Source organism: Jaculus jaculus, chromosome 5, assembly GCF_020740685.1.
Source record: "Jaculus jaculus isolate mJacJac1 chromosome 5, mJacJac1.mat.Y.cur, whole genome shotgun sequence".
NCBI lineage: Eukaryota > Metazoa > Chordata > Mammalia > Rodentia > Dipodidae > Jaculus > Jaculus jaculus.
Genome location: NC_059106.1, coordinates 88,408,073 through 88,434,792, shown reverse-complemented (window position 1 = coordinate 88,434,792; position 26,720 = coordinate 88,408,073). Strand labels below are relative to the sequence as shown.

Sequence of the window (26,720 nt, the reverse complement as noted above, 5' to 3'; positions counted from 1 at the left end):
TAGTACATTAAACAAAGCAGGTTCAAGGCCAGAACAATAAAAGACAAGTATCTCAGAGGTAGAATGGACATTTAGGGTCATCTCATGAGAATTCAGCTGAGCATTTCTTGGTAAGAGGCTGAAGAAGTGACAATATAAATTCAGAAGTTACTCTTTCAGAGCCCAGAAGAGGGACAGGACTAGGATAGGCATCAGATGTGGGGACAAAGAGTACCAGGGAATTATTTTCCAGAATCTACAGCCTTTTGTCCCAGAGTTTTGTTAGAGACATTTGGAAAAAAAGAAAACAAAACAAAAACTAACAGCCCCCCCAAACCTTAAATGGGGCAAACGATCTCCCCTGGGCACACTGAAACATCAAGAAATGACCCAATTTCCCAAGTGGAGCTCCAGGCTGCTGCAGCAGGCCCATGGTCCACCCCATGGCTCCCCAGGCCCATGGTCCACCCCATGGCTCCCTGACATACAAGGATGGGAAGATTTCCAGGGCACTGCCTTCTCTGATTCACCTAAATTTTGAAACTTTAGCACAGAGCCTGGAAACCAAGAGCCAAAAAAGAAATTAGTTAAAATCAAATGTCAAATATTCAAGTTTATGGCAGAAGTCCCGAACCATATGTCTGCTTATGAAGAGCCTAAAGTAACCACATAGTTCATTAGTTTGCTTTTTATATCTCCTTTCCTAGTCAGAGAGTATAACCCATGTGTGTGCAGAGCCAAATACATACCCACTCACTCTCACAGAATGCATGTGCTGCTACTTATGACCTACTGCCAGAGAGTTATTTTCAAAGCTTTTTTTTCCTGCAAATGCCATTTACCAACTCTGATCCTCTTTGGGCCTCAGTTTCCTCATTAGCATACAGGAGATAATAGCATCTTCTTATATGGCTATTTTAAGAAACTGAGCCATTGTGTGTAAAGCACTTAACTCCAGGGATAGTTCAAAGATTAAATGATGACAAGCATGTAGAAGGATTACAGTAATATTGGACACAGTGTAAATATTCAAAGTAAGATAGCATTATGTTTTTTTTTTTTAACTTCCTTTCAAGCTTATGCTTACAAAGTAGCTGCTCTTCTGGCAGAATCCTTCACAAGCCCTTTGGATGCTAACTTCACCTCAGCTGCCAGTTGTGTGGTTTGAGAAAACATACTTCACCTCTCTAAGCCTGAACTCTAGGCAGCAATCTTCCTCCACTAAAAAAGTTGCAACCCATTTTTAATTTAATTTAATTTGATTTATTTACTTATTCAAGAGAGAGAAAGAGGGAGACAGAGAGATGGGGGTGTGTGTGGGGAGGGAATGGGTGTGCCAGGGCCTCTAGCCACTGCAAATGAACTCCAGACACACGCACCACCTTGTGCATCTGGCTTACGTGGGTCCTGGGAAATAGAACCTGGGACCTTAGGCTTCGCAAGGAAGTGCCTTAATCTCTAAGCCATCTCTCCAACCCAGAAGTTGCAATCCAGAGCAAGTCCTCTGGAGTCATCATTTAAAACACTCACTGGACATCATGCCCCTTGTCTTCTTCAGGCCAGGCCTTGCCTGACACCTGACTTCAGTATACAGTCACTTTATAGCACCTTTAACAAAAGTGATATGGGTTTTTGTTGATAGGGAACCCATCCTTTGTGGAAACCACCCACAATAGCCAGGTGAGAAGCCACTGACAATTGGCAAAACAATGTTGACATGTTTAAATTTGAGTTCAGAGGTTGAAAATTGACTGTACAAAGATAAATTATTGAATTCTGCTTGGTTTTCCTTCAGAATACTAAATAATTTTTTTGTTAGTTTCTACCCTCTAAAACGTGGCAGATTTGAAATTCAACAAAACCTAGTTTTGGTTTCTAATGAGCAGCTATAAGATATAGAAACACTGAAATAAATCACCAGCAGCACCACCATCACTACTGCTATCACTACCAGCACCATCACCACCACTGTGACCATCATCACCACCACCATCACCATCACCACCACTACCATCATCATCATCACCACCATCATCACCACTACCACCATCATTACTACCATCACCATTACCACCACCACCACAACTATAACCACCACCATCATCACCATCATCACCACCATCACCATCACCACCATGACCACCAGCAACACCACTACCAGCACCATTACCACCATCACCACCAGTACCAGAACCACCACCACCAGCAGCAGTAGCAGCAGTAGCACAATCACTGCTCTTTTTGCCTGATTCTCACTCGAGTCACCATCACATTTTCAGGGCTTTTTAGAATCTCCTCTAAAATCTAGATGCTCCCAGTTTAAGAATTAAGTCTTGGTTTATCTGCATCTACCCTGTATTTCATACTTGAAGTTATATGTTTTGCAAGAAGTACTTCAGAAGTATTAAAGGGAGGCACAAAGTTGACCAAAGTTTGCAAGCATGTACTAGGTGCTCCCAAGGAGACCTGTAATGCATGATTCTAAAGACGATATTTGTTTTTTCCATATTGGCAAGTTACCTATTCCTTCATGGCAATCAGAGTAAAGAGATAAATCTCATGTCACTTACCAAAGCAAACTGAAGTAGAAGAAGTAAACAGTGGCCCAAAAGGCAAAAAAGCAATTTTAAGAAATTAATAAATGATGAGACTATTAACAGCACATGAAAAGGGCTTGCTGTTTTTCTTCCCTTTAATATGATTTTTTTCACCTTAAACACTGTGTCCCTTTAGGAAAGGGAAGAAAAGTTAATAAAGGAACCCATCACTCAAATTTAATTTTTTTTTGTATAGCAAATAAACTGCTTTAATGAAAGGGCTGAAATCCCTAGGTTTGTACATTAAATTTTCATTTGTAGTAGAGAATAGAAATTATTGATTCAGTGGTGGTATCATGCATTTTGAATCCTACAGTGCTTGAGGAACCCACATTAATGCTGGGTGCAAATATTTTGGCAGCGTTTTGATGCAGGGAGAGTCCAGGCTGGGGGTGGGTGAAGAAAGGAATATAGATAAGAAGAGGAGGCAGACCTGCTTTTTACAGAAATAAAATAATCAATACTCCTTGTGTTTAAGATCCATTTTGATAAAGATGTAATGATGGGCCAGGGGAGCATTCTGAGATCAGAAAAGCCAAGTCCAATCTGTCTTTGGGGAAACCTCAGGGGTCTTACAGAATACTTAAGAAAAAAAAAAAGTAAAATTGATGGCTGGTGATTTCATCCCAAACCTTTGGAGAAGAGTTGGGGTTTCAAGAAAACTGTACAGGAAAGAAAAGTACCTTCTTCAGTTCAAGGTCAGGTTCAAAGTCAGGAAGAATAAATGTCTGACATTCTAATTCTAAAACTCAACAGCACAGACACACAAACACATCTCTCAACCTGGTGTGGTCTCATCAGAGTCAGGTGACATGAGCATCCTTTCTTTACTTAAAGTATGAAAATAGGTGTATTTTTCCTTTGAAAGAAAATAATCTTCCTGCCTCTCAGAGGACTGTGTCATAATTAATCAACCCTTGATTATTTCCCCCTTAGAGAATTCATAGGAACTGATTCTAAGCCTTGAATACGGCAGCCTGAATCAGACCCATTTTGGGTTCTTTGTGTACTGCAGACGGTAGGAGAGCAGGGAAAGCAATCATCTTTAGAAATAAGCTAAACACAATTGCAAAAGGAATGCTGCCTAAAAAAGAAAGATAATCACATAATGTATTCCAAAGAGAGAAAGGGTTTGTTTTTGTTTTTATTACCTACCAGCTAAGATTATCTTATATTGGTAGTTTCTCCTGTCAGTCTAGATGTTGGGAAAGTAGTTTTATTGGACTAAAAAGTTGTGGTTTTGTGTTTTCAGATACTGAGAGCTGGTGCCATCTATAGATTTCCATTCTGGGAGAGGTTTCTCTTTTGTCCTACTTTGCGTCAGACCTGCTGTCGTGAGGATAAGAGCGCCCAGGAGACACTTCCCTGCGGTTTAATAGGCTATGAAGGATGGGACTCATTAATCGGCTGGCAGCTGCCCCTAAACAGAATGCTGCCTGCAGGTGGGGAAAAAGAAGGGAGGCACCAAGGGGCTGGCAGCTCTATCCAGTAGATCATCACTGGCTGCCCAAGGGGTAGGGGTGGGGACAAGGCATCTAGTATCCCCTTCCCAAAGAGCCCACATATCAAATATGGACTAAGAGAGTGACAATCCAGCCACAAAAACCAGCACATTCCAGAGGAGCAGGCTCTGGGTTTGTTTTCTTGTTTGATTTAAAACAGTGATTCCTGGGCCTGGGCTTGATGGTACACACCTTTAATCCCAGCACTCAGTAGGCAGAGGTAGGAAGATCACTGTGATCAAAGCCAGCCTGGGACTACAGAGTGAGTTCCATGTCAGCTTGGGCTAGAGTGAGACCCTACCTCAATAAAACAAAACAAGAAAACAATGATTCTTGAGATGTATGTTCACCTAATTACTTTCACATTGCTAGATGACTATTTCTGTTGTTCCTTTTTTATGTTCCCAATGGTTCTTTTGTACCTATTCCAGCAGTGTGTTTGTTGAACAGACATTCCTTTCCCATTTTTCAATGGGAGGCTCCTCAAACTACTCTTAGGTAAAGCCCACAAGCTCAGTTAGCAAATAAGGCCTTGTTTTACTTGACCCTGGTCACTTTCCATCCTCTTCATCACCTACTATCAAAACCCAGGTTGCAATATTCATACTTGGGGTAGCTTTACTGCCTCAGCTTTTTCCCTTGGCTTATTTTTTGGCTATCTTTGTAGATAAAGGCTAGCAAGCCCTCTTGCGGGGGTCTTGAGTTCCAGATTACACATCTGCCTTCTGGATTGGAGGTTCCACAGCTCCTGGTCACTTCCTTCTATTCAACCTAACCTAATGGCTCTACTTAGTAGAATGTCTTCTACTTAGTAGAATGGACAGTAATGCTCTTTGAATAACAACAAACACCATTTCAGGCTCCTGCATAGCCTCCACTGATTAAACCCATGGATTGAAATTTAACCAGGACCTTCTGAAGCAGGAGTTGGCATATCGAATCACCTCTTACCTTTATGGTTTTGGTCTGGAGTCTGAGTCCATTTAAAGTGTTGATGGCTTTCTCTGCATCCTTTGGATCAATATAGTTAACAAATCCATACCCTAAACTCTGTCCTGTGGAAACATTAAGAAAAGGAGAGACAGGGCGAGAGAGAAAGAGAGAGAGAGAGAGAGAGAAGTGTGTTCAGTATTTTTATAGAGGAAACACTTGCTATTGTAGTGGGTCAAAACCCTCTGCTGGTATAGGATATTTTCACCACGGTTTATACCTCCAGGTTGAGAAGATTTCAGTTCTTCCATCTATCGCCCTGAATGTGGCCTTTCAACTTATTTAGCCCAAGCTAAATATAAAAATGATAAACAGCTCTGCACATCCACCTCTGGTACATACAAGTGTCCACATAACCAGGAAGATGCAGGACAGAGTAGCAGAAAGCAAGTAGGTATAGTTCAATAGTTCATAGTTTGTTAGAAGAGACCTGCTCTGGAACCTTGGTGCTTTCTCTATCAATCAATGGGGTGATTCTGAAGAGAAATCATTTAATCTCCGATTTTCAAAAGATCTCTTCTTTGGAGATAAATAGCACTTACCTCAGATAGTTAATGCATACAGTAAGACCCTGTACATAACATGTACACCAAGTACCTGTCTGGGCCATAGTAGCTGCTCAACAAAGGACAGGTACACTGTGCTTACTTCTTTAAAACTGGGTCAAGTGCTGGACTTTGTAGCTGTGTCTGCTGTCTTTGTCATGACAGCCACACCTACACTCAAAGGAATGTAGAAGAATCTGAGATGAGCACAACTGGAGACATTTTCAGTGAAGATGCAGGCACGGCCAGAATTGAAAGCAGTTGCTACAAATCATTCTTTGCCCTCATCATCCCCTTAGCCAAAGAAGAATTTTTTTTAAAAAAGAGGGTGAAGATTTCTACTGGGAGGATCTGGGGAGCTCCTAACACAAAAAGAAAAACATAGACACATTCTGCAAAAAGGATGTAGCTACTTGAGGTGGAGGTAGCATCATTTGTCTACAAAGAGAGGTAGCAAGTGACAGGGCTCCTCCCCAAGTGAAATAAAAATAATGTGCTTGCAATCGTGCCACTGATTATAAATAGTCCATCAGCTCTGCCATGTGTCATCAGCCAGAAATATCATTAGGAACTTTACATTTTCTGACATACCCTTTAAGAAATAGAGCTTGTGGTGGCTGCAAAACCAGCTTGAACTTCCCAGGTGATGGTATTGATTTGTGGGCGGCAGCAGTGCTGACGGGGAGGAAAATGACAGGACATCACATGTCACAAAAGACTGATTACATAAAGCTCCCTGGCTTGCTGGGACCAGGGTTGGGAGACAATACAGTGAACAGCCTGCCATGTCCTGGTGACAGGAGCCCATTTTGACAGCCAAAAAAAAAAAAAAAAAAAAAAGAGAGAGAGAGAGAAATCTTTCCAACAGCTTCTGTTTTGCTGTTAAATGTCTGTGTTTGTATTGGTTGTAGGAGGGAACCTGGGAAAACAAGTTGGGTTCTGGATCAGAAAATGAGTGACTTTTAAAAGATTGTTTATGGGAGGAAAGCAAAAATAATCAAGAGGAAACTCAATGGCATTTGTTCCCAGATAGGAAACTCAAAATGGCAACACCTTTTCTTTACTCTTTTCTTTTTAAGGGATATTCCTTTGAGTTTGAAGTTTGGATTAGAACATGAAAGACAAAGGAAAAAACTTTGCCAGACAGCCCTTCACCATCCAGAATTAATAGCTGAAGAAAGAGTGGCACACCCCAGAAGCTATGACCATTCTTCATGTCTTTGTGTAACTGTGGTATGCGACTGCAGTATGTACCTGTATAAGACAGAGTTGTGTGTGAGTGTGTGTATGAGAGATAGACACAGAGAGACTAAGGTGTGTGTGTGTGTGTGTGTGTGTGTGTGTGTGTGTGTGTGTGTGTTATAAGAACCTGTTCTTATAACATGTTCTGAGAAACTACATTTTGAAAATACAAAAACACAGACTCATTCCATTGGTTTAAAAATATCATTTATCCTAAATTTGCCTCTACCTTATCAAACCTAACTTCACCTAATTAAATCCATTTTCATCATGCAAACTTCTCACTCATATTTACCTTGTATATATAAGAAGCCTTAAAATTTCTGTACTAGAATATTCTTAGAATCATTATTCTTTTAAAAAGTAATGTACTAATTTGAGCTGCTTCTAAAGGGCATCTTTAAAGCAACTATGTCAATGATAGGCCTTGTTTAGGAATTCTAGGAAACTGGTCAGATGGGCATTTTATAGCCCAATTTAATTAACATCAGATTAAAATAGACTATTAAAAGCTATAACAAAATGGCTCCTTAACAGCAAACAGTAGATCTATTTCATTCTGGTAAAGTTCCTGATTTATCATAGTAATGGAATATATATGTGGTACATGTGCCCAATACACTATCCTTGGTGAAATTAATTATTCATGTATTGTTGGAATACATGTATTCCATTGATGTATTATTGAAATCTAAAATAAGTATAGTGGGTATAGTTTTTATATTCTAAATTTATCTGTTTTACATTTTTGCTGCAGGAGCAAGGAAAACTCACCCAGGCTAAGGTCCTAGGAAGGTTCTGAAGGTCAATTGAGGGGGAAAACTCCAGCCCAGCAATATCTGTCAGTCCAACCCAGTCCAACCCAGCAGCCTGTATTAGTCTCAAATCCACCACTGCCTTAGCTCCTGGCTATAATTAGATAACTGGGGTGTTATCATCACCTGTCTCAGGTTTAGAAAGATTGTATTTAGCATCAAGAATAAAAACACTTTGGGAAAACCCAAAAACCAGATGAATTTCATTTCAGAAAGGAAGTGGGAATAAGATAGAAAGTCTCTCTGACATAAAATAAACTACAAACTCTAAAAGAGAACATTAAATTCAAGAAGGAGATGGAGATGGAGAGATTTGCCTGTGGATGGGAAGAAATGAGATAAACTGAAGGCAAAGTGAAACCACTGTGGGTAGTCTAGTTTGTGCACAAGCTCTTCACATGCCTCTCATCATGACTGGAAGAAGAACATAACTATGTATAACAAAATGCTCTAGTGATAAAAGTAGTCTTTTTTAAGATGCCCTAGAGAAGATTAACTTCTTAGGTAAAGTAACAAAATATCCAAGTCTCATTGCTTTTAGGAACTGCTTTAGTAGTGGGAAAGAGTAAAATTAGGAAGAATTTTATGTCTTACTTTTGGTGGCCATGCATTGATGGTGTGTTTTAGATAAGCAGTTCTGTATTTATGTGTATGTGGAAAAATATAAACATATAGATGGAACACATTCATACAAACTGACTTTTCTCATGAGGACCAAGGGAGTTGCTATGCTAGCACGACCCAAGGGACACAGTGTGGGGCTAGAGCTACTGTGTATATATCTGTAATCCAGGCATAGGTGCCGTCTTCTTCTTCTGTTTTTCAAATAGTTACATCTTCTCCCTTTATCAGCAGTAACAAAATTTAAGCACATATAGATTTGTCATCAGTATTTTAAGAGAAAATTAAAACAAGGTTTATTTTTTGTTCTGAATCTATGTTAACTTTGATGGAAAAATCAAACAATTACAAAATGAAACGCTTACCAAATTATCTCTCTTGAAGAAATTAAGATGTTAGGAAATGAAAACTACCTCCCAGATTTTAAGCTATGGTAAAATGTGGTTCCCTGATACACATACGACCTACAAGCTTTACATGGAAGCAGTGTTTGGTAGTCTTGTCCAACTGGCATAGGTGAAGCATCCCCACGTACCCTGGATGGGCTGGAACTACATTTGTGGTGGTTTGGGATACAAACTTATAATTCAGAATGTTTTCCAAGAGAAAACTGTTATACATAATAGCTACACTTCAGTGTATTTTGGACTAAATAGGTTCTTGTTTTGAACAAGCTGTTCTTAAATTTGAACCAGAACACTTCTGTTTTGATAAAGCACAGGAATGTGAGCACACACACAGACACATAACATGTCCTCTTACTATGCACACATGCAAACACATCATTTCTCCTCCTACTATGGCATAGTACACCTCTATTCTGCTATACATACATGAAAACACATAATTTCTCCCCCTACTATGGCATAGTACTCCTCTATTCTGCTATATTTTTATTTTTTGCATGCATTGTATATGTGTAGTGTGCATGCATGTATACACATGTTTGTATGTCTATGGATGCACATGTATATGTATGTATGTATGTGCAGGTACACATGCATTTGTGTACAGGTGTGTATGCAGGCCAAAGGTCAATGTTGAATGTCTTCCTCAATCATACTCCTTATTTTCTTGAGACAAAGTCTATCACTGAACCTGAAGCTCACTGATTCAGCTAGACTAGCTATTGAGAAGACCCTGAGGATCCTCCTGCCTCAGTCTTCTCAGCACTCAGCTGCAGGTATACATTGCTTCACCCAGTATTACATGGGTACTGGAGATTTGAACTTATGTCTAGATGCTTTCACATAAAGCACTTTATAGACTATGTCATACTCTCAGCTCCTCTGTTATAACTTTTATGTCAAACTTTTCTTAAGAACCAAACACTTTTCACAAGAACTAGCTTACAAAATGTTGCATCCCCATACATTGTAGATAGTGCACTTGCACTAATCCTTCAGTTCTGGAAACATGACCAGAAAGTTTGAATATCTGTAAATAGAAGGGGCAAAGAGGAAATAGCTGAGGAAATAATTTTGCATTCATGTAGAAAGAGACAACCCAACAACACACTGACGCCAGGGATTAGAAGACAAAACTCAAACAAAGGATATCTGAGTGGGTTCTCCTCCAACACAGATCAAGTGAACAAGAAAAATCACCACAGCCCAAATTCTGAGTTTATAAAGTGCTTTCCTAGCCAGTCTTTTTTTGCATTTGCACCTCCTAACAATCTGAAGAGAGAGGAGCATTATTTTACAGATGGGGAGGCTGACACTCAGGAAAAACTGTTCAACATCACAGAGCTGAATCACATTCTAGACTGGGTAGGCAAACTTTGTAATGTGCAGGGTAAGACACCTACAACTTAAGTTTGGTGGGTCCCACAGTACCCTCTCATGATAACCATGCTATTGTATATCTGCCAGAAACAACACAAACACACACACACACACACACACACACACACACACACACACGGTTCAATACATCTTCATCCACCAAAAATAGACAATGGCCCAACTTGGCACTAAGGACATAGTTTGCTGTTTCCTTGGTCTAGATCTTTCAGTTCTAAGTCCTGTATTGTTTGCTATTACCATAGTCACCCCATTTAAACTAAAATACTATTAAGACTTGGTGTGTTTGTGTTTATATGAGTATGCATGTGTGTTTGTGTATGAGTGCAGGCATGAGTGTGCCACAGCCCACTTGTGGAGGTCAGAAGACAACTTTGGGTGTTGGTCTTCACTTTCTACATAGATTGAGGCAGGCTCCCTTTGGTTGTTCACCACTGTATAAGCCAGCTAGTTTGTGGGATTCTCTTGTCTTTGACTTCCATCTCTTGGTAGGATGGCTGGGATTACAAATGTTCACCACTGTATCTGGATTTATGTAGGTTCTGGGATCTAAACTCTGTTAATCAGGCTTCAGGCTTACATGGCAAGAACTTTTACTCAGTGATCTAGCTCTCTGTGCTTTAAGAAAATGTAAATTATGTTATTTGTGGCAACAATTTTCATTGTATTCAATATCTAGAAAATGTGCTGATCATAGCTCATTAAAAGCCTTTATTTTCTAGTGGTTTTTCTTGTCTTTCACATCCTGACGTTATCTGCTCTCATGCTGGAAAGAACCTCAGCATTTCTGAACTGCCAACCCTCCCTTACACTTTGGTCTTTTTTTCTTTAAGAACCCTCATTCCCCAGAAACCTAACCATTAATTCCTTCACTAGCAAAGCCCCCAAGGGAGCAGAACCAAATGGGTAGCTGCTGATGAAAACTTAGTTGAGTAAGGCATTTCTGTGGATGTTAGAACCCTTAGCTCAGGCTGAAATCTTGTTCTCAAAGCACATGATGAAATTCCCAGTCACCTCAAGATCACCTGCTTGATGATAATTCACACACTAGGTTAACAGCAGCCAATGCCAAATCCCAGGATGCCTTTGCTGCCAGTTTGGAGGTACCTTTCCATGCTTTCAACTGCTGGGAATCTGCCTAAACACACCCAAAAGAGGGGCAGAGAGATTTGTGCTTGCTACTGCGCATATAAATCTGCATGTGTCTGCACAACCTTGGTTAAGTCATTTAAGCTGCCTTAGTCTGTTCCCTTGTCTGGAAAAAATAGAGTTAATCCCTTAATCCTCGTAATCAAAAGATCACTGTGAGGATTATATTGACATGGGTACTAATAGGAGCTAAAATTTATTCAGTGTCACGTTGTGCCAGGCACTGTGCAAAGTGGCTTACTCATGTTACCTCTTTTAATCCTATGTGAAATGGGTATCATTGGACCTACTGTGCACATATGGGAATCAAGATTTAAGCAATGGTAAAAGAACCTGCCCAATTGCTGGGTGTGGTGGTGCACACCTTTAATCCCAGCGCTCAGGAGGCAGAGGTAGGAGGATTGCCATGAGTTTGAGGCCACCCTGAGACTACATAGTGAATTCCAGGTCAGCCTGAGCTAGAGTGAGACCCTACCTCAAAAACCAATAAAAAAGAAAAGAAGCTTCCCAAAGTCAAGAGGTAGCAAGTAGGCTCCAGGGTGAGGACTTACATTTACATGAGCCAGTATGACAGATATCCCGGCTCATGCTTTCTGTCCATAGGACCTGGCCTCAGTGCAAGTGCCCAGAAGTGTCTGGCATGTGGTAAGTCCTTGAAGATAAACTCTTTTTCCTTGAGGGACCTCACACTGATGAGCTACTTTGTGTTCTAAAGCACTGATGGTCATACTCTCTCCCAGGAATTTAACAGCACTGGTCCTTACTTTTCACCTAGTTTGAGGCAGGGTCTCTTTTGTTGTTAACCACTTTGTAAGCCAACTAGCTGGCCAGTGAGCTTCTGGGATTTTCCTATCTCTGGTTTGTTATTATAGCCAACTGGTCAGAGGATTCAGTTTCTTTTGGTAGTTTGCAGAACTGCCTTAGACTTAGCACTTTTGAAAGCCATACATACTCCTTTAGGTATGGTCCCCAAACCTGCATCACCAGCATTCTATGGGATTGTGAGAAATGCAGATTGTCAGGTCCCACCAAGACCTGCTAAATCAGAACCTGCTTTTGAACAAAACTCTAGGGTGATTCAAATGCACATGGAAAACTGAGAAGCACTGGCGACTTGTAATAGTCAGATGTAGGTCTGTATCTCAGTTCTTCTGTTTATTGTATGACCCCTACCAAAGTGATGTCACGCTCCTATGCCTTGGTTTCTGGGAAAACTACACACTTTGCATACTGACAGGGAAGGCAAGCTCTAACGTCTTAGAATTTCTTCTTTTAAAAAAACATATATTTATTTATTTGAGACAGACAGAAAGAGGGAGGGAAGGAGAGAGAGAGAGAGAGAGGAAAAAGAGAGAGAGAGACAGACAGAGAGAGAATAGGCACACAAGGGCCTCCTGGCACTGTGAATGAACTCCAGAAGCCATGTGCCACTTTGTACATCTGGCTTTATGTGAGCACTTGGGAAACAGAACCTGGGGTGTCATGCTTTGCTAGTAAGTGCCTTTAATTGTTAAGCCATCTATCTAGCTCCAAGTAACTACTTTGTGGTAGTTTGAATGTGATTGTTTGAATATATGGCCCTATAGACTCAGATGTTTCATTAAAATTGAGTTTACAATGTGAGTACCTACTAGGCAGATCCCCACTACAAGGGGAAGTGTCACTGGGGGTGGATCCTGGAGCCCAATGTTAAGGTGTATGTTGCAGTCATGTTTGTGTTGCCTACAGAAATCACCCAACCAACAGCAGCTTTTGGGGAAAAAAAAGGTCTCTTTTGACTTATAGACTTGTGGGGAAGCTCCATGATGTTAGGGAAAATGACGGCATGAGTAGAAGGTGGACATCACCCCTGGCCAACATAAGGTGGACAATGGTAGCAGGAGAGTGTGCCAAACATTGGCAAGAGACACTCAGTTTCCTACATACCAAGTAAAAAGGGACCAGGAACAGCAGCAAAGCCTCAGGTCTGTCCAGCGGATGTTGGCAAGAGATAAGGAACCACATCTCAAAGGACACTCACAAGATCTGTGGGAATTCAGTCCAAAGGAGAAAGGATTCTGGAGGTACTCTCCAGATAGCACCTCTAACGTTTGAAAGGATGTGGTAGGAAGGCATGCATACACTTGCTCTCTGGTACCTCAAAGGAGAGAATAAGGGTGAGTTAGAAGAAGTAGTTAGGGGGCAGTTTTTTTTTTTTTTTTTTGCCTTGATAATGTGAAGAACTTTCTAATAGTTTATATGTGAGTGGGATGCCTTGGGAAGTACTAATGACTAGAAATAAGTGGATAGAAGCCATACCTACCCTTTATCAGGAGAAGCTAAAGCAGTTAGCAAGCCTAACCTGTAAGATCTCCTCTAATAAAAGGATTCAAAGGTTATAAGTTATATTCATTGTAGACTTGATGTTTTCACAGCTAGTTTCATTTTATTCTGATTTCTTTTTTTTAATTAATTAATTTATTTATTTGAAAGCGACAGACACAGAGAGAAAGACAGATAGAGGGAGAGAGAGAGAATGGGCGTGCCAGGGCTTCCAGCCACTGCAAACGAACTCCAGATGCATGTGCCCCCTTGTGCATCTGGCTAACGTGGGTCCTGGGGAACCAAGCCTCGAACCGGGGTCCTTAGGCTTCACAGGCAAGCGCTTGACCGCTAAGCCATCTCTCCAGCCCTTATTCTGATTTCTTTTTAATTGTTTATTTTTTAAAATGAATTGTTTGTGTGTGTGCGTAATGTGCCTTGTGGTGGCCTGAGTGGAATGTCACATGTCCAGCTCCATCACTCTTCCACCTCGACACCAGAGTCTCCTTGTACATATTCTGGAGCTTGTGAGGCTCTGAAGATTCTCTGCTCCCCTGCCCAACAGGAGACATGCTCAACTCTTTTAAGTGGGATCTGGAGATCTGAACTCGGGCAATCTTAGACCCCCACAGGTTCTCATGCTTGGGCAGGAAGTGGACCTAACCTCTGAGCCATTTCTGCAGCCCATGATTTCTAAGGCAAAAATAGGTAGCATTTATCAAGCACCTACTATTGGAAAAATGCTTTTCCTACATTATTTCTCAAATTTTTATTACCCTCTGAAGCAGGAAATTTTATGCCTACTGTACACAGACAAGAAGGAGATATATTTACCAAAGGTTATATATGGCTAGAAATAGTAGCCAAGCCCGTCTGACTCCAGAGCCAATGCACTTTCTGCTGTGCCTGGGTTTCTTAAATGTGTTCACTTGTATGTTAAACACCTGTTTTGACATAGTACCGTGTGTCCAAGACTTTCCAGAGAGAGATTTTCTAATGATGCCTCCAAGTTCTTGTTTCCATTTAGTTCCAACATGTACCCCATTCCCATTTCCCTTCCTGGCTGCACAGGTAAAACTGGATTGGTACATTATAGAATGCTGCTCTAGAAAAACACTTTTTCATCCATCATCTTTAAATCTTCTATGGATGCAGGAACTGAGGATCAAGGAAGAAACCAAGAAGTCAGCAGCCCCATGAACTAACAAAGAGAAAGAGAGAGTATGCTTTGGTGTATTGGTGAGATAGGCCCTTCTGGGGGACATGACGCTTGAGCTAAGAATTTGAAAAGATTGGTAAGGGGTAGCCAGGCAGAGGACACTTCAAAAGAAGAGGTCCACATAAACACTTATTCCCTGAGGGAGATAAAACTGCCAATAAATTTACAGCCATTCTAGATATGACTTTTCGGCTAAGGTACTTGCCTGCAAAGCCAGAGGGTCCAGGTTTGGTTACCCAGGTCCCATGTAAACCAGATGCACAAGGTGGTGCACATGTCTGAAGTTTGTTCATAGTAGCTGAAGGCCCTGGCTCTCTCTCTCTCACTCCCTCTTTCTCTCTCAAATAAATAAAATAAAATAAGTTAAAAAATTTGCATCCATTTCTTGCACAAAAACCACTAGCTGTGATATTGCCTTGTACTATCAATACTGTTCTTAGATAACTCCATTCCTAGAGGTGTATATAAGTTTCCTTAAACCACTGGCAGAGAGTCAGAATCATTACTGAAAAAAAAAAGACCCACCCTTCTTTATTCTGGGTGCCCAAATTACTTAAATTTACCTTGAGCCAGTCCTTATATATCTCTAAATTCTAGATTACAAACTAGGTATCATTTCTACTAACTATAAGTAATCAGGACAACAACAAGCAAAGTACTTGGCTCACAATAAGCCTTCAGTGTGTGTATGGAGGGGAGGGGGGAATGTGTGGAGGTCAGAGGACAACCTCAGGTGTCAGTTTTCACCTCTCACCTTGTTTGAGGCAGGATTTTGGGCTATTCATTGGTGTATGTGCTAAGCTTGCTGGCCTGTGAGCTTCTGGGAGTCTCTTGTCTCCACCTCCCATTTCATAGTAGGAAGGCTGGGATTAGAGCTGGGATCCAGCTTTCTGTGGGTTCTGGGGATCCAAACTCAGCTCACCACTTGCACTGTGAGTGTTTTTACCCATTGAGCTATTCCCTAGCCCCCAACTGTTTACTTTTATCATATCACCTATTTCATCTATTCCCTCAAGCAATTCTACAAGGTAAGCATTGGAAATCAAGGGGACCAAATCTCAGGCTTCAGATCTCCAAATGGATCCATCCAGCTCCCAAGCTTTCAGATGCTTCTAAAAAATGTACCTACTGCAGAGACATCAACTCAGCTGCTCACACAGATAGAACATGATGCCTTCACCATGACTGTTAAGGTACATGGAAGTTCAGAGTATACATACTCATTTCCAGCATCCTCCCAAAGAGAAAGATAAATTATGCAATAAGAAAAGCTAACCAGCTGACTTATCAAGAGGTTTTAATTTTCATTCCTTTTAGTGTGTCCTATAAAGTAAGGTGCTTTAAGTGACAGATTTTCAAATGTAAATTTCAACAGTGAACCTCAATAAATAAAAAATTGAACTAATATGAGTCCCATTTTTATTCTTTTGTACAAGGAAGAATGAAAATTCATAAAATAAAAACTAGTATCAAGTACTTAGTTAAAAATGATTGAAAGGGGAAAAATTCTAGGTAATGTACTAGGGACAATAGAAGTGTCAGTGACAACTATCTTACCTTCAGTGTCTATTGTATAAATAAAGAGGAATGTTCAGACTGATGACCCTGGCACAATGAGAGAAAGTCGTATTTGAAACAATATTAAATTATGTTCAGAATGTCCCTACAAGGCAAAAAAAAATAGTCTTATATTTTAAAATATTTTTAAAATAAGGGTTGAAACAAAGAGAGGAGAGTTTTGGCAATCTCCCAGCTAGCCATAAAAATGATTCAAAATTCTTAATTTTTGGCTGGTTTATTCTCACATGAGACAAAGGTCTGGATTTCAGATAGACAAACCTTTCCACACAGTGTGGTGAACACCAAGAGATGATACCTGAAATGTGGCAGATGTTAAAGTTAAGGGTTTAGCAACAAAGGAAGAAGAGGCAGGAAAAAACTAGCAGATTAATTCTAATTATGTGTGCTGTAATTTTCCTTTGGGCAAAATGAGACTTAAGGGGGTGAAATGTCTGTGGGTGGAAAGAACTGCTGTATTTAATGCTAAGACAATGACTTTTAAAACTCCCATCAGACAACATCCCTGCAAAGGACATGTGGAGGCTCCTCATATCATGTTGGGATTTAGATTAAATGAGATAAGTTATTGTGAGAGAGCTTGACACAAAGTAATGCTTCATAAATATTAACTGAATATGAATCTATTAAAACTGCCTTTGTTTAAAGCAAAATAAAATTCATGGTTCTCACTGAAGGAGATGAGATAAATAACTTATCTATGCAGAAATAAATCAGGATGTCAAATGTTAGTTGGAATAGGACATTGCCAAGCTCTGTCAGTGTATGAAGTAAGGGTTTGCTGGTGTGAGACCTAAACCTACCAATTGTAGCTATGTGAATGCGGAGACTAATTCCTTTATCCCTATAATTAAGAAGCTCACTGATAGGAGGATACCAGATATGAAACTCACCATGGTCTGACAATTTAGCTTGACTTGATTTTTAAGAATCTTAAGAAATTTTTAAGAAGAAATACATGAAGAAATTAGAAACAAAAATGTCCTTTTTTAAAATCATTAACTTGCGGTTAAGAAATGAGATAAAAAAAAAAAAACAGCCAAGGATAAAAAACACTTAAGCAGAAATACGTCTGCAGAAGAAAGCTATCTTCTTTGGTCTTCTGGAAAAATAAAATAAAAGAATGTTGGGGGATATCTACACAGAACAAGAATGAGCAGCCTCAGGGCACTGAGTCAAATCAATCTGTGAGTTAATGGTTCAGATCTTTTAGGCAGTGGAAGACGAAATGTAATCCTGACAACAGGGATGCCAAATGAATCTATGGGGTGAACCATACTCAGTGATCAACTTTCCCCCAAATGCCTGGTGTGTACTGTACTTTTGCTAGAGAGGACTATCTATACGGTACCATGCTCTGTTCCATCTATGAGTAGGTGAGACTTCTCCAGTATACACAAGTTTCCATTTGCCTACCCAAGGCAGTAGTAGAGGACCTGCCTTTTCAGTAATAAAAGAAAGAAGTGTCAGGAAGAATGGCCCCAATTGCCTCCTTCTCTCACTCCACCAAACATATCCCTCGCAGTGCTCCAGTCTTTTTTCCTGGCTTGAGAAATGCATTATATGAAAAAGGAAAAGGGCAAAAGTTCCTATGCCACAGAGTTTACTTTCATAATTGATGTTAATATAGACTCAGAAAAGTTTTTTTTTTTTGTTTTTTTTGTTTTGTTTTGCTTTGTTTTTCGAGGTAGGGTTTCACTCTAGCTCAGGCTGACCTGGAATTCACTATGGAGTCTCAGGGTGGCCTCGAACCCATGACGATCTTCCTACCTCTGCCTCCCGAGTGCTGGGATTAAAGGCGTGCACCACCACGCCCAGCAGAAAAGTATTATTTAAAGAAACTTTATTACCTTTATTAGTTCACTTCAGTTTCCTAAGTACTTGTCACAAACCTTATATATATATACACATGTATATAACAGGTTTGGAGAGTGGTTAAAAGTACTTGCCTGCAAGCCTGCTGGCCTGATTTTGACTTGCCAGAACCCAAGTAAAGTTGGATGCAAAGTGGTGCATGTATCTGTGATCCCAATGTGCCTACAGCAATGGGAAGCAGAGGTAGAAGAGTTGGGAAGAGGCAAAAATAAAACAAGAGAGGTCCTATCTTAAGCAGGGTAGAGGAAGAGAATAAATTTACTGAGGTTGTCCTCACATCTCCACAGTGCTATGGGAAATGCTTAGATGTATATATACACACACACTCCAAAAAAATGGCCTAAAGATATGGTTCAGCAGTTAAGTGCACTTTCTGTGCAAGCATGAAGTTTGGACAGGGCCTGAGACTGACCAAGTTTAAATATTCAGGGCCCACATAAGCAGCTGGGTGTGCCTGGAGCTCTAGTCCTGTGGGGAGAAGAGAGAGAAGAAAGAGAGAGGGAGAGAGAGGCATTCCAGCTCAAACAAAAATGGTCAGAAGAGTGATGTAGTAGGACACTAAGTTTCAACTCCAGCCACTGTTGTCAAAAGGCGAAGTGTGCACATGAGGCATCCCATGGGTATGTACATCACACACACAAACACACACCACAACACATGTACAAGCAAAAAAAAAAAAAAAAAAAAGGTGGGGCTCGAGAGATTGCTTAGTGGTTAAGGCATTTGCCTGCAAAGCCAAAGGATCCTGGTTTGACTCTCCAGGACCCATGTAAGCCAGATGCACAAGGGGGAGAATGCGTCTAGAGTTCATTTGCAGTGGCTGGAGGCCCTGGCATGCCTATTCTCTCTCTCTCTCTCTCTCTTTCTCTCTCTGTCTGCCTCTTTCTCTTTCTCAAATAAATAAAAAAAATATATTTAAAAAGATAAAAAATACTATAAAAGCACACTATAGATCTAACACCTTTGATGGAACTCCCAAAAGAATATCATCCTTTGAGACAAGACTGAACACTGTCTCAAGGTACAATTATTGCAAGGTGGTTTCCAACACTAAGCTAACAGTTCTGAGATACAGTGGGGGTAGAAGAAAATCAGGAGACAAAACCAGAGAATATGCCTAAGACCTTTTTTGCACTGCAACTGTCGTAATTCTGTTTCTCAGAAGTTATCATATAGTCTTGATTATTTCTAAGGTCATTTAGATACAGGGCAGAGAGGCACACTATAAAAGAAACTAGACATATGAAGACATGTTTTCTTGTTGGCACGACTTGTGTAAGTCTGGTTCTAGCTTACAGTCAGTAGTCAGCATGCAATGAGCCAAGAAGAGAAGTTTTACCGGGAGAGCCAAAGGTCCAAGGCAAAAAGCACCCCCCAAAGTGTATATGTATATAGTACGTATATGTATATATAGTGTATATGGATATAGGCATATACTTTTGTACACACACACACACACACACACACACACACACACACACACGATTTATACTAATATCTGACCATGGGTAGTGGTATAGCATAGAAGGAAAATTACAGGCTTTGGAGCCAAACAAACACATTAAACTTTTCTGTGTTACTTAGAAGACATATGACCTTGAATATGTTACTTGACATTTTTTAAGCACATTTTCTTACTTGTATATAGCAATAATTAAACACTTATACCTCACAGAACTGCTACCAGAATTATATTGCTGCATTCCAGGTGATTTTGTATGTATTTTATAAGTATTAATGCTCACAATAATATTATCAATATTCTGATTTTAGGAATGAGGAAACTGAGGTATAAGAATAGCAAGAGTTTGGGCTGGAGAGATGGCTTAGCGGTTAAGCGCTCGCCTGTGAAGCCTAAGGACCCCGGTTCAAGGCTCGGTTCCCCAGGTCCTACGTTAGCCAGATGCACAAGGGGGCGCACGCGTCTGGAGTTCGTTTGCAGTGGCTGGAAGCCCTGGCACGCCCATTCTCTCTCTCTCCCTCTATCTGTCTTTCTCTCTGTGCCTGTCGCTCTCAAATAAATAAATAAAAAATGAACAAAAAATATTTTAAAAAAATTAAAAAAAAAGAATAGCAAGAGTTTATCTATAACACAGATGGTTAAGTAGTAAGTGTTGGGTGGAGATGCAGGCAGTATAGCTTTTAATCACTGGGTCTCTTGCCTGCCATAGTGCTCTATTCCAGTAAGTCATGATATTCCACTGAAAGACACAGACCCACCCCCACAAATACAAACAACCTGTATCTCCTCCTCTTCCTCTCTGATTTTAAGAATCTGTTGCTTTTATTACTAGTTTACTAAATGGTGCACTTCAAATGGGCAGCACATACCAGCTTTACAAACACAGGGATCCTAGGTGGCCACTCAAGGAAGAAAAATCCAGCCCTGAGAAATGTTGGTTCATTCTGAAAGATGACTCACAACTGCTATTTTCACAAACAGCTTGCTAATTAAACTTTCTTATGAACTCTGCTAACCAGTTTTTCCAATGCATGGAGGAAAAATCATTCATTATAGACCGGAATCCAAAATCTAATATTAACAGCCCAAGTAGGATCTGTGGCAGTGTAATTTGATCAGCTTGAGCATTAATAATTGTTAGACACTAATGTCTGAGAGAGTTAATCAGCTTTTGTTGAGATGTTTGTAGATAACCTAAGGGCACATCTGGAAGGCAGAGGAGAAAGCAGGGCTGGCTTATCACAGGGACTGACTATTTGCCTTCGCCTCATATATCCCTTGCATATACTGTCCTGTCTTCTGGGTGACCACAGTGATATCCTGAACTGGTATCGCTTTAACAACTTACCAGCATATTAGAAACTCATCTGATCTCACAATACTCAATAAGGTAAGGATATTACTCCCTTGATAGATGACAACCTGAATCCTAGAGTGGCTTGATCCACAGAAAGTCCTGCAGCCATGGTTAGAATAAGATTTTCATAGGTTCTTCCCTTTCATCATTCTGTCACTCATAAAAGTATCCTACTTATTTAAAAAAACTGTTTATTGATACTTTCATATATGTATATAATACATTTTAATCACAAACCCCTCCTAATACCTTCTCTCCCAGGCACTGAATCTCTTCTTTCCAACTAGTCTCTCTTCTACTCTGTTTTGAGTTTTCTTTGCCCTTCATCATCATACATGACAGAATCCTTCATGACCAAATGTTGATGTGCCCAATATTGTGAACACCAGCAGCTGCTGTAGGGTCATGAATGCAATGAAGTGGCCTAATTCTTAAAACAATCTTTAAAATTATTCTGATATTTTCAAATATTGAACCAAACGTTTTTACTTATAATCTTATTCCTGGTATTCATTACTGCTGCAAGATGCCTTCACATGTGTCCCTAAGTTTGAAGCCAGAAGAAATACTGCTGAAGAAATTAGGGAAGAGTTTGTCTTCTCTACTGTGTATTAACTAAATGGTGGTTGGAGAGGGAAGAAAGTAACTTACATCAGACCACTTGCTCATCTACTAAATGCGTATGTGGCAGCAAAGGCAGGACTGTTGTTGAAGTCCATTTCAGTCTTGACTAGTTCAAAGCACAGTTGTGGTATTCTTGCTAGAAAATACTTAGGGAAGGTATGTGTTTGGGGAGCCTGAAACTCAGGTACAGTCTTTTCTCTTTGCACTTACTGGGAACCAACTCTCTGGTGAGGGACACTGGGAAGAGCAAAATGTCCGAGGCTTGCTTCTAGAATCCACTGTTATGACAAGAAAATAAGAGGTTGGGGCTTTGGGTCCAAATTCACACTGAGAACCTTCACCAGCAAGATGAAATCCAGGGATTGAATGAGGTCCTACATGCCTAACATTAGGATATTAAGAGAAGAAGACTGGAAAAATTCAAGATAAAAGTTGATGGCAGCAAGGCAAGAAAGCCCTGCTTCGGAGCTCATCTTTTGACATACTGTTTATGTCTATTGCTATCAAAAAGAGACTGCAGGCCCCTTGCACCACCTTCCTGATCAAGGTTCCCAATTTCTGGATATCCTGCACTGGAGAGTGCAGCGCAGCATGCTCGGAAACATAGCCAGACTGGAGGAGATAAACTACCCCTCACAGTACAGCCAAGCCACAGCTGAATCCACAGAGAAATAAGGAGATGTGCAAGAGTGCTGTTTCCATGCTGCTCCTGATCATCAGCACCAGGGTGAAGGAGACAGACCCTGGGGATACCCAACACCTCCCAAAGTAGAGATTCAGAGGCTCCTAAGAGCTAATCTCTGAAGTAGACTTAAAACTCACCCAAGATGGCTCAGGTAATTTTGTGAAAGAGGGGGCAGAAAGACTGTAAGAGCCATAGGATGAGATATCATGCCCAAGGGGCATTCCCTCCCCCAGAAAATAACTGACTACTGCTCCCACAATGCATAAACTACAACCCCATGGGGAACACCTGCAGCCCTTCTGCGGAGCGCTCCCAGTGGAATAGGGGCAGAGACGAGGGAAAAGGTACCAACACATGATGTATCCATAGGAAACATTTGTATAATAATAATAATAATAATAATAATAATAATAATAATAATAAAATAGAAAAGAGACTGCAGTGCTGGAGAGATTTTTCAGTGGTTAAAGGATCTTATTTGCAAAGCCTGATGGCCCAGGTTCAATTTTCCAGTACCCACATAAAGCTAGATGCATAAAATGGCGCATGTGTCAGGAGTTCATTTACAGTGGCAGGAGATCCTGGTGCACCCAATCTCTCTCTGTCTGCCTCTTTCTGAAATAAATAAAATTATAAATAAAAAGAGACTGCATTCAAGCAGATCCTCTGTGTTACTTTCTGCCTTTGTCATGAAAAAAAAAAAAAAAAGTCAATCAGTCCAAAATAGTAAGAAAGAGGAGCATAGGAAAGTTCTTTGTATGTAACTTCAGGATTCTTAGCCCGTACTCTGTTATAGCTAGGGAAAGAAGCTGGAGGAAGCAAGGGGTAGGGCTGGCACTTGATTATTACTTGCAAAATGGACAAAGGTTGTCATTATCTGTTTATCCTTTGCATGAAAACTCAGGCTAGCTGCTTTGTTAGTTCTGAGAGAAACCACATTTAACTTACTAGTTTTCCTTTGCTGTTCTTTTTAACCACTCTATATTTTCTTCTTTTTACTTAAAAATATATGAGAAATTTTAATATTAGCTCCTAATCTTATAAGCCAACCCAAATCCTTTTTATACCAAAGTGGTATATAAGTAAAAACGGCAGAAAGAGAAAGTCAAATGGGAAATAAAGGAAAAAGGAGAGGGGGTAAAATAGGGAGCCCCATTTTTGATTTAAGCTTTCTTCAGGTTTCTCTGGTTTCATCTGTGAAGTGACTTTAGGCATTACCAACATTGAATACTTCAGGTTAAAGGAAGAAATACTGACAAGAAAACCCTCTGAAAACAAACATGAAGACAAATATATAGGATTATTAAGTATATATTTCTTGCTTATACCACCAATAAAATGATTTAATTGATTCAAGATATTTGTGATAAGAAGTTCATGAACAGGCACAGGAATTAGAGATACCACCCTGTGTTGCTATATCTATACTGTGTTGAAAGGAACTATATTCCACCAGACATTCAAGCATAAAACAAGAGATGAGAAGAAAAATCACACATAATCAAGAAATTGAAGCATGTGGTAAGAGTCGCTGAGCAAACATGTGCCTGACCTCAGCCAGGCAATGATTCTCAAATCACAGACTCCATGGGATGTCTGTCTACCATTAGTCTCTTTATATATTATGTAGAGTTATTAGTTAAGCAGAAGGAATATAGGCTATAAAATCTAAGCTTTACTATTTATTAGCTATAATATTGGAAAAATTGCCTCTCTCTCTCTCAGCTAGTTATTTTATCAACAAGAATAGGGTATGAGTACTTACCCCATAAGACAGTCATTGATGAAGTCCTTATTAGTAAGCATGGGCTGCTCATAACAAAATATCCTGATGGGAAACCTTAAAAAACCCCAGAAATTTATTTTCTCACAGCTCTGAAAGCTGGAAGTTCTAGACCAGGAAACCAGCACAACTGGGTTCTTGTGAGTATTCTCTTTCTTGCTTGCACAGTGCTTCTTTCTTACTGGGTACGTGGTTGGATGAAGAAAGAGAGCTTTGGTCTCCTTTTCACTTCTTGTAAGGACACCAATATTGTTGGATAGATCCCACCCTTATAATTTCATTTAACATGAATTACTTCTATAAAGTTTCTTTTTCCAAACACAATTTCTTTAGGAGTTAGGACCTTTAACACATTAATTTAGTGAGTAGAGGGCATAAACATTCACTCCTTGACAATGTCTCTGAAGCTTGGCCCAGCTGCCTCCTCACAATAAATTGTCTTCTACAATTTAATTTCTGCCAAGAACAAGAGCAAGTTCAAACCTCACTCTTTCTTAACACATGCTCTGAGAAGTTCAGGTCACTGCCATCATTTTCTCTGTTGATCACTCACAACTGAATGTTCACACAGCAGAAGCAAAGTGGTAAGGTAACAGAAAGACCATATGTGTTGCAGTCAGACAGATCACTTTGACCAGGTAATTTGAAGCCTGGTTCTTCATTCGAAAAAAAAAAAAAAAAAAGAAGTAATAACCATGGATAATGCAAGATATAAAGCTTCAATGAAATGACCTATAAAATGCCTAGCCGCAACGTAGGTGACACATGGTAGGCATCTCATCAAATCTCTGTCCTCATTTTATTGTTATGAATCAATTCTCTTGAGCTTTCTTTCTAATGACATTAATAGCCAGCAAAGGTGGATGTGTAAGCAGGCTATCTGCCCCTTTCAGACCTGCAGGCTAATAGAAGACTGTATAATTTGTTCTACTTTTCCTCACTCATTGCCTCTGTAGTAGCAAATGGTCCCAAACCACATCTTAACCTTTTGGGGCTTTCTCATAGATCATGATACAAAGTTTAAAGAGAGGGAAGAGAATAATATTTATTTGATCTGAGAGAGCAGACAATAAACAAATACTGTTGGCTGATTGAAAATGTTTTACCAATGTAAAAAGCCATATACAGGTAGATAGCCTCTATTTGAAGTTTATCTTTTCTCCAGACTAGAAATATCTTCTCCTATCAAAGCTCAATTTTGTCACTGTAGAAAAAAAAAAAAATGAAAAGGCACTTCAAGATCTTCAGAGGAATAAAGCTAGGCACAGAGTTCAACGGTTAACAGCACTAAGGGAGACACAGAATGGGGGTGGGGAAGACTAGAAAAAAAGATCACTATCATACCTCTCAGAAGACAAGAAAAAATGAATTTCCCATTAACACAGTTCAGAAAGCACTTTCCTCTCACCCTGAAGCTTATGAATTACAGTTTTAGATAATGTGTGGAAATTTCAGTTTGACATTACCTTCCTGCTTAGTTCCTAGTCTCAACCAACCAGATCATTCTGCAGAGAAGGGAAGAGTAAGTGAGCCTGTGGTGCATGGTGTGGTGTGTGTGTGTGTTAGGGGAAAAGGAGGAGGTTGGATGAACAGGGAACTGGTCTTATGAACCAGCCAGCTAAAGCACAGAAATAGAAAATCCTTAAAATACCCAGGCCTGATTCACATCCTAGGTAAAAATCCTTTGAGACATCTCTCCTGGGATGTGAGGCTACTTTCCTATTGTTATCTGAGTTGGGAAGCAGGGCAGAACTGTCTGATTTGGAAGAAGAGGTGAAGGGGAAGATTACCAGGAGGCAAAAGGAAACCATACTTGGGCTTTAATCTTGACTACTGCCATCCTAGAGAAAAAAAAAAGTCATGTTGAAAGACACATAATATACATGCACTGTGAGGGTTTGATTCAGGTGTCCCCCATAAACTTAGGTGTCCTGGATGTTAGGTTCCCCAGCTGATGGCAATTGGAAATTAAAGCCTCCTGGAGTTGCTGCATTGTTGGGGCAGGCATATGGGTGTTATAGCCAGTTTCCCCATACCAGTGTTTGGCACATTCTTCTATTGCTATTGTCCACCTTAAGTTGGCCAAGGGGTGATGTACATCCACTGCTCATGCCATTGTTTTCCCCTGCCATCGTGGAGCTTCCTCTTGAGCCTATAAGCCAAAATAAACCTCTTTTTTTTCCCACAAGATGCTCATGGTTGGGTGATTTCTACTAGCAATGTGAACCTGACTGCAGCATGCACAAACCTTAAACTTCACAGCTCCACTTGACTGCCAAGTTCTAATTAGAAAGGATGGAAGGTCTCTGATTGCCCTTGATGTGTGTGTAAAAGGCACAATGATTACATGGTTTGCTGTCTACACTTAATGTTCTTCCTTTTCCAAGTTCCTCTTAGTAAGGCAGACCCTTATTCTCCTATTTTGTAATCCTGTTAGGCTTCCAAATTTTCTCCATACCTAAAATGTTACCATTAATTTCTCTCAACCCTCCTCCCAAGTCAACAAATCCAAACTCTTTCATTCTTTTTTTGTATAGTATGAGTAAGATGACTTCAGGGAGGTGATACAATAAAATAATAGATGTAACTGT

At 40.1% G+C, this 26,720-nt stretch overlaps 1 protein-coding gene across 10 annotated transcripts in view; it reads right to left on the bottom strand.

The window, feature by feature from the left end:
* The window catches only part of Elavl4 (ELAV like RNA binding protein 4), a 158,991-nt gene that overhangs the window by 17,856 nt on the left and 114,415 nt on the right, over positions 1-26,720 (bottom strand). For all 10 annotated transcript variants that reach the window (XM_045151048.1, XM_045151051.1, XM_045151049.1 and 7 more), the window contains one exon: positions 5,030-5,133. In XM_045151048.1, the coding sequence (XP_045006983.1) occupies positions 5,030-5,133 (104 nt within the window). The remainder of the gene's footprint in view (positions 1-5,029; positions 5,134-26,720) is intronic.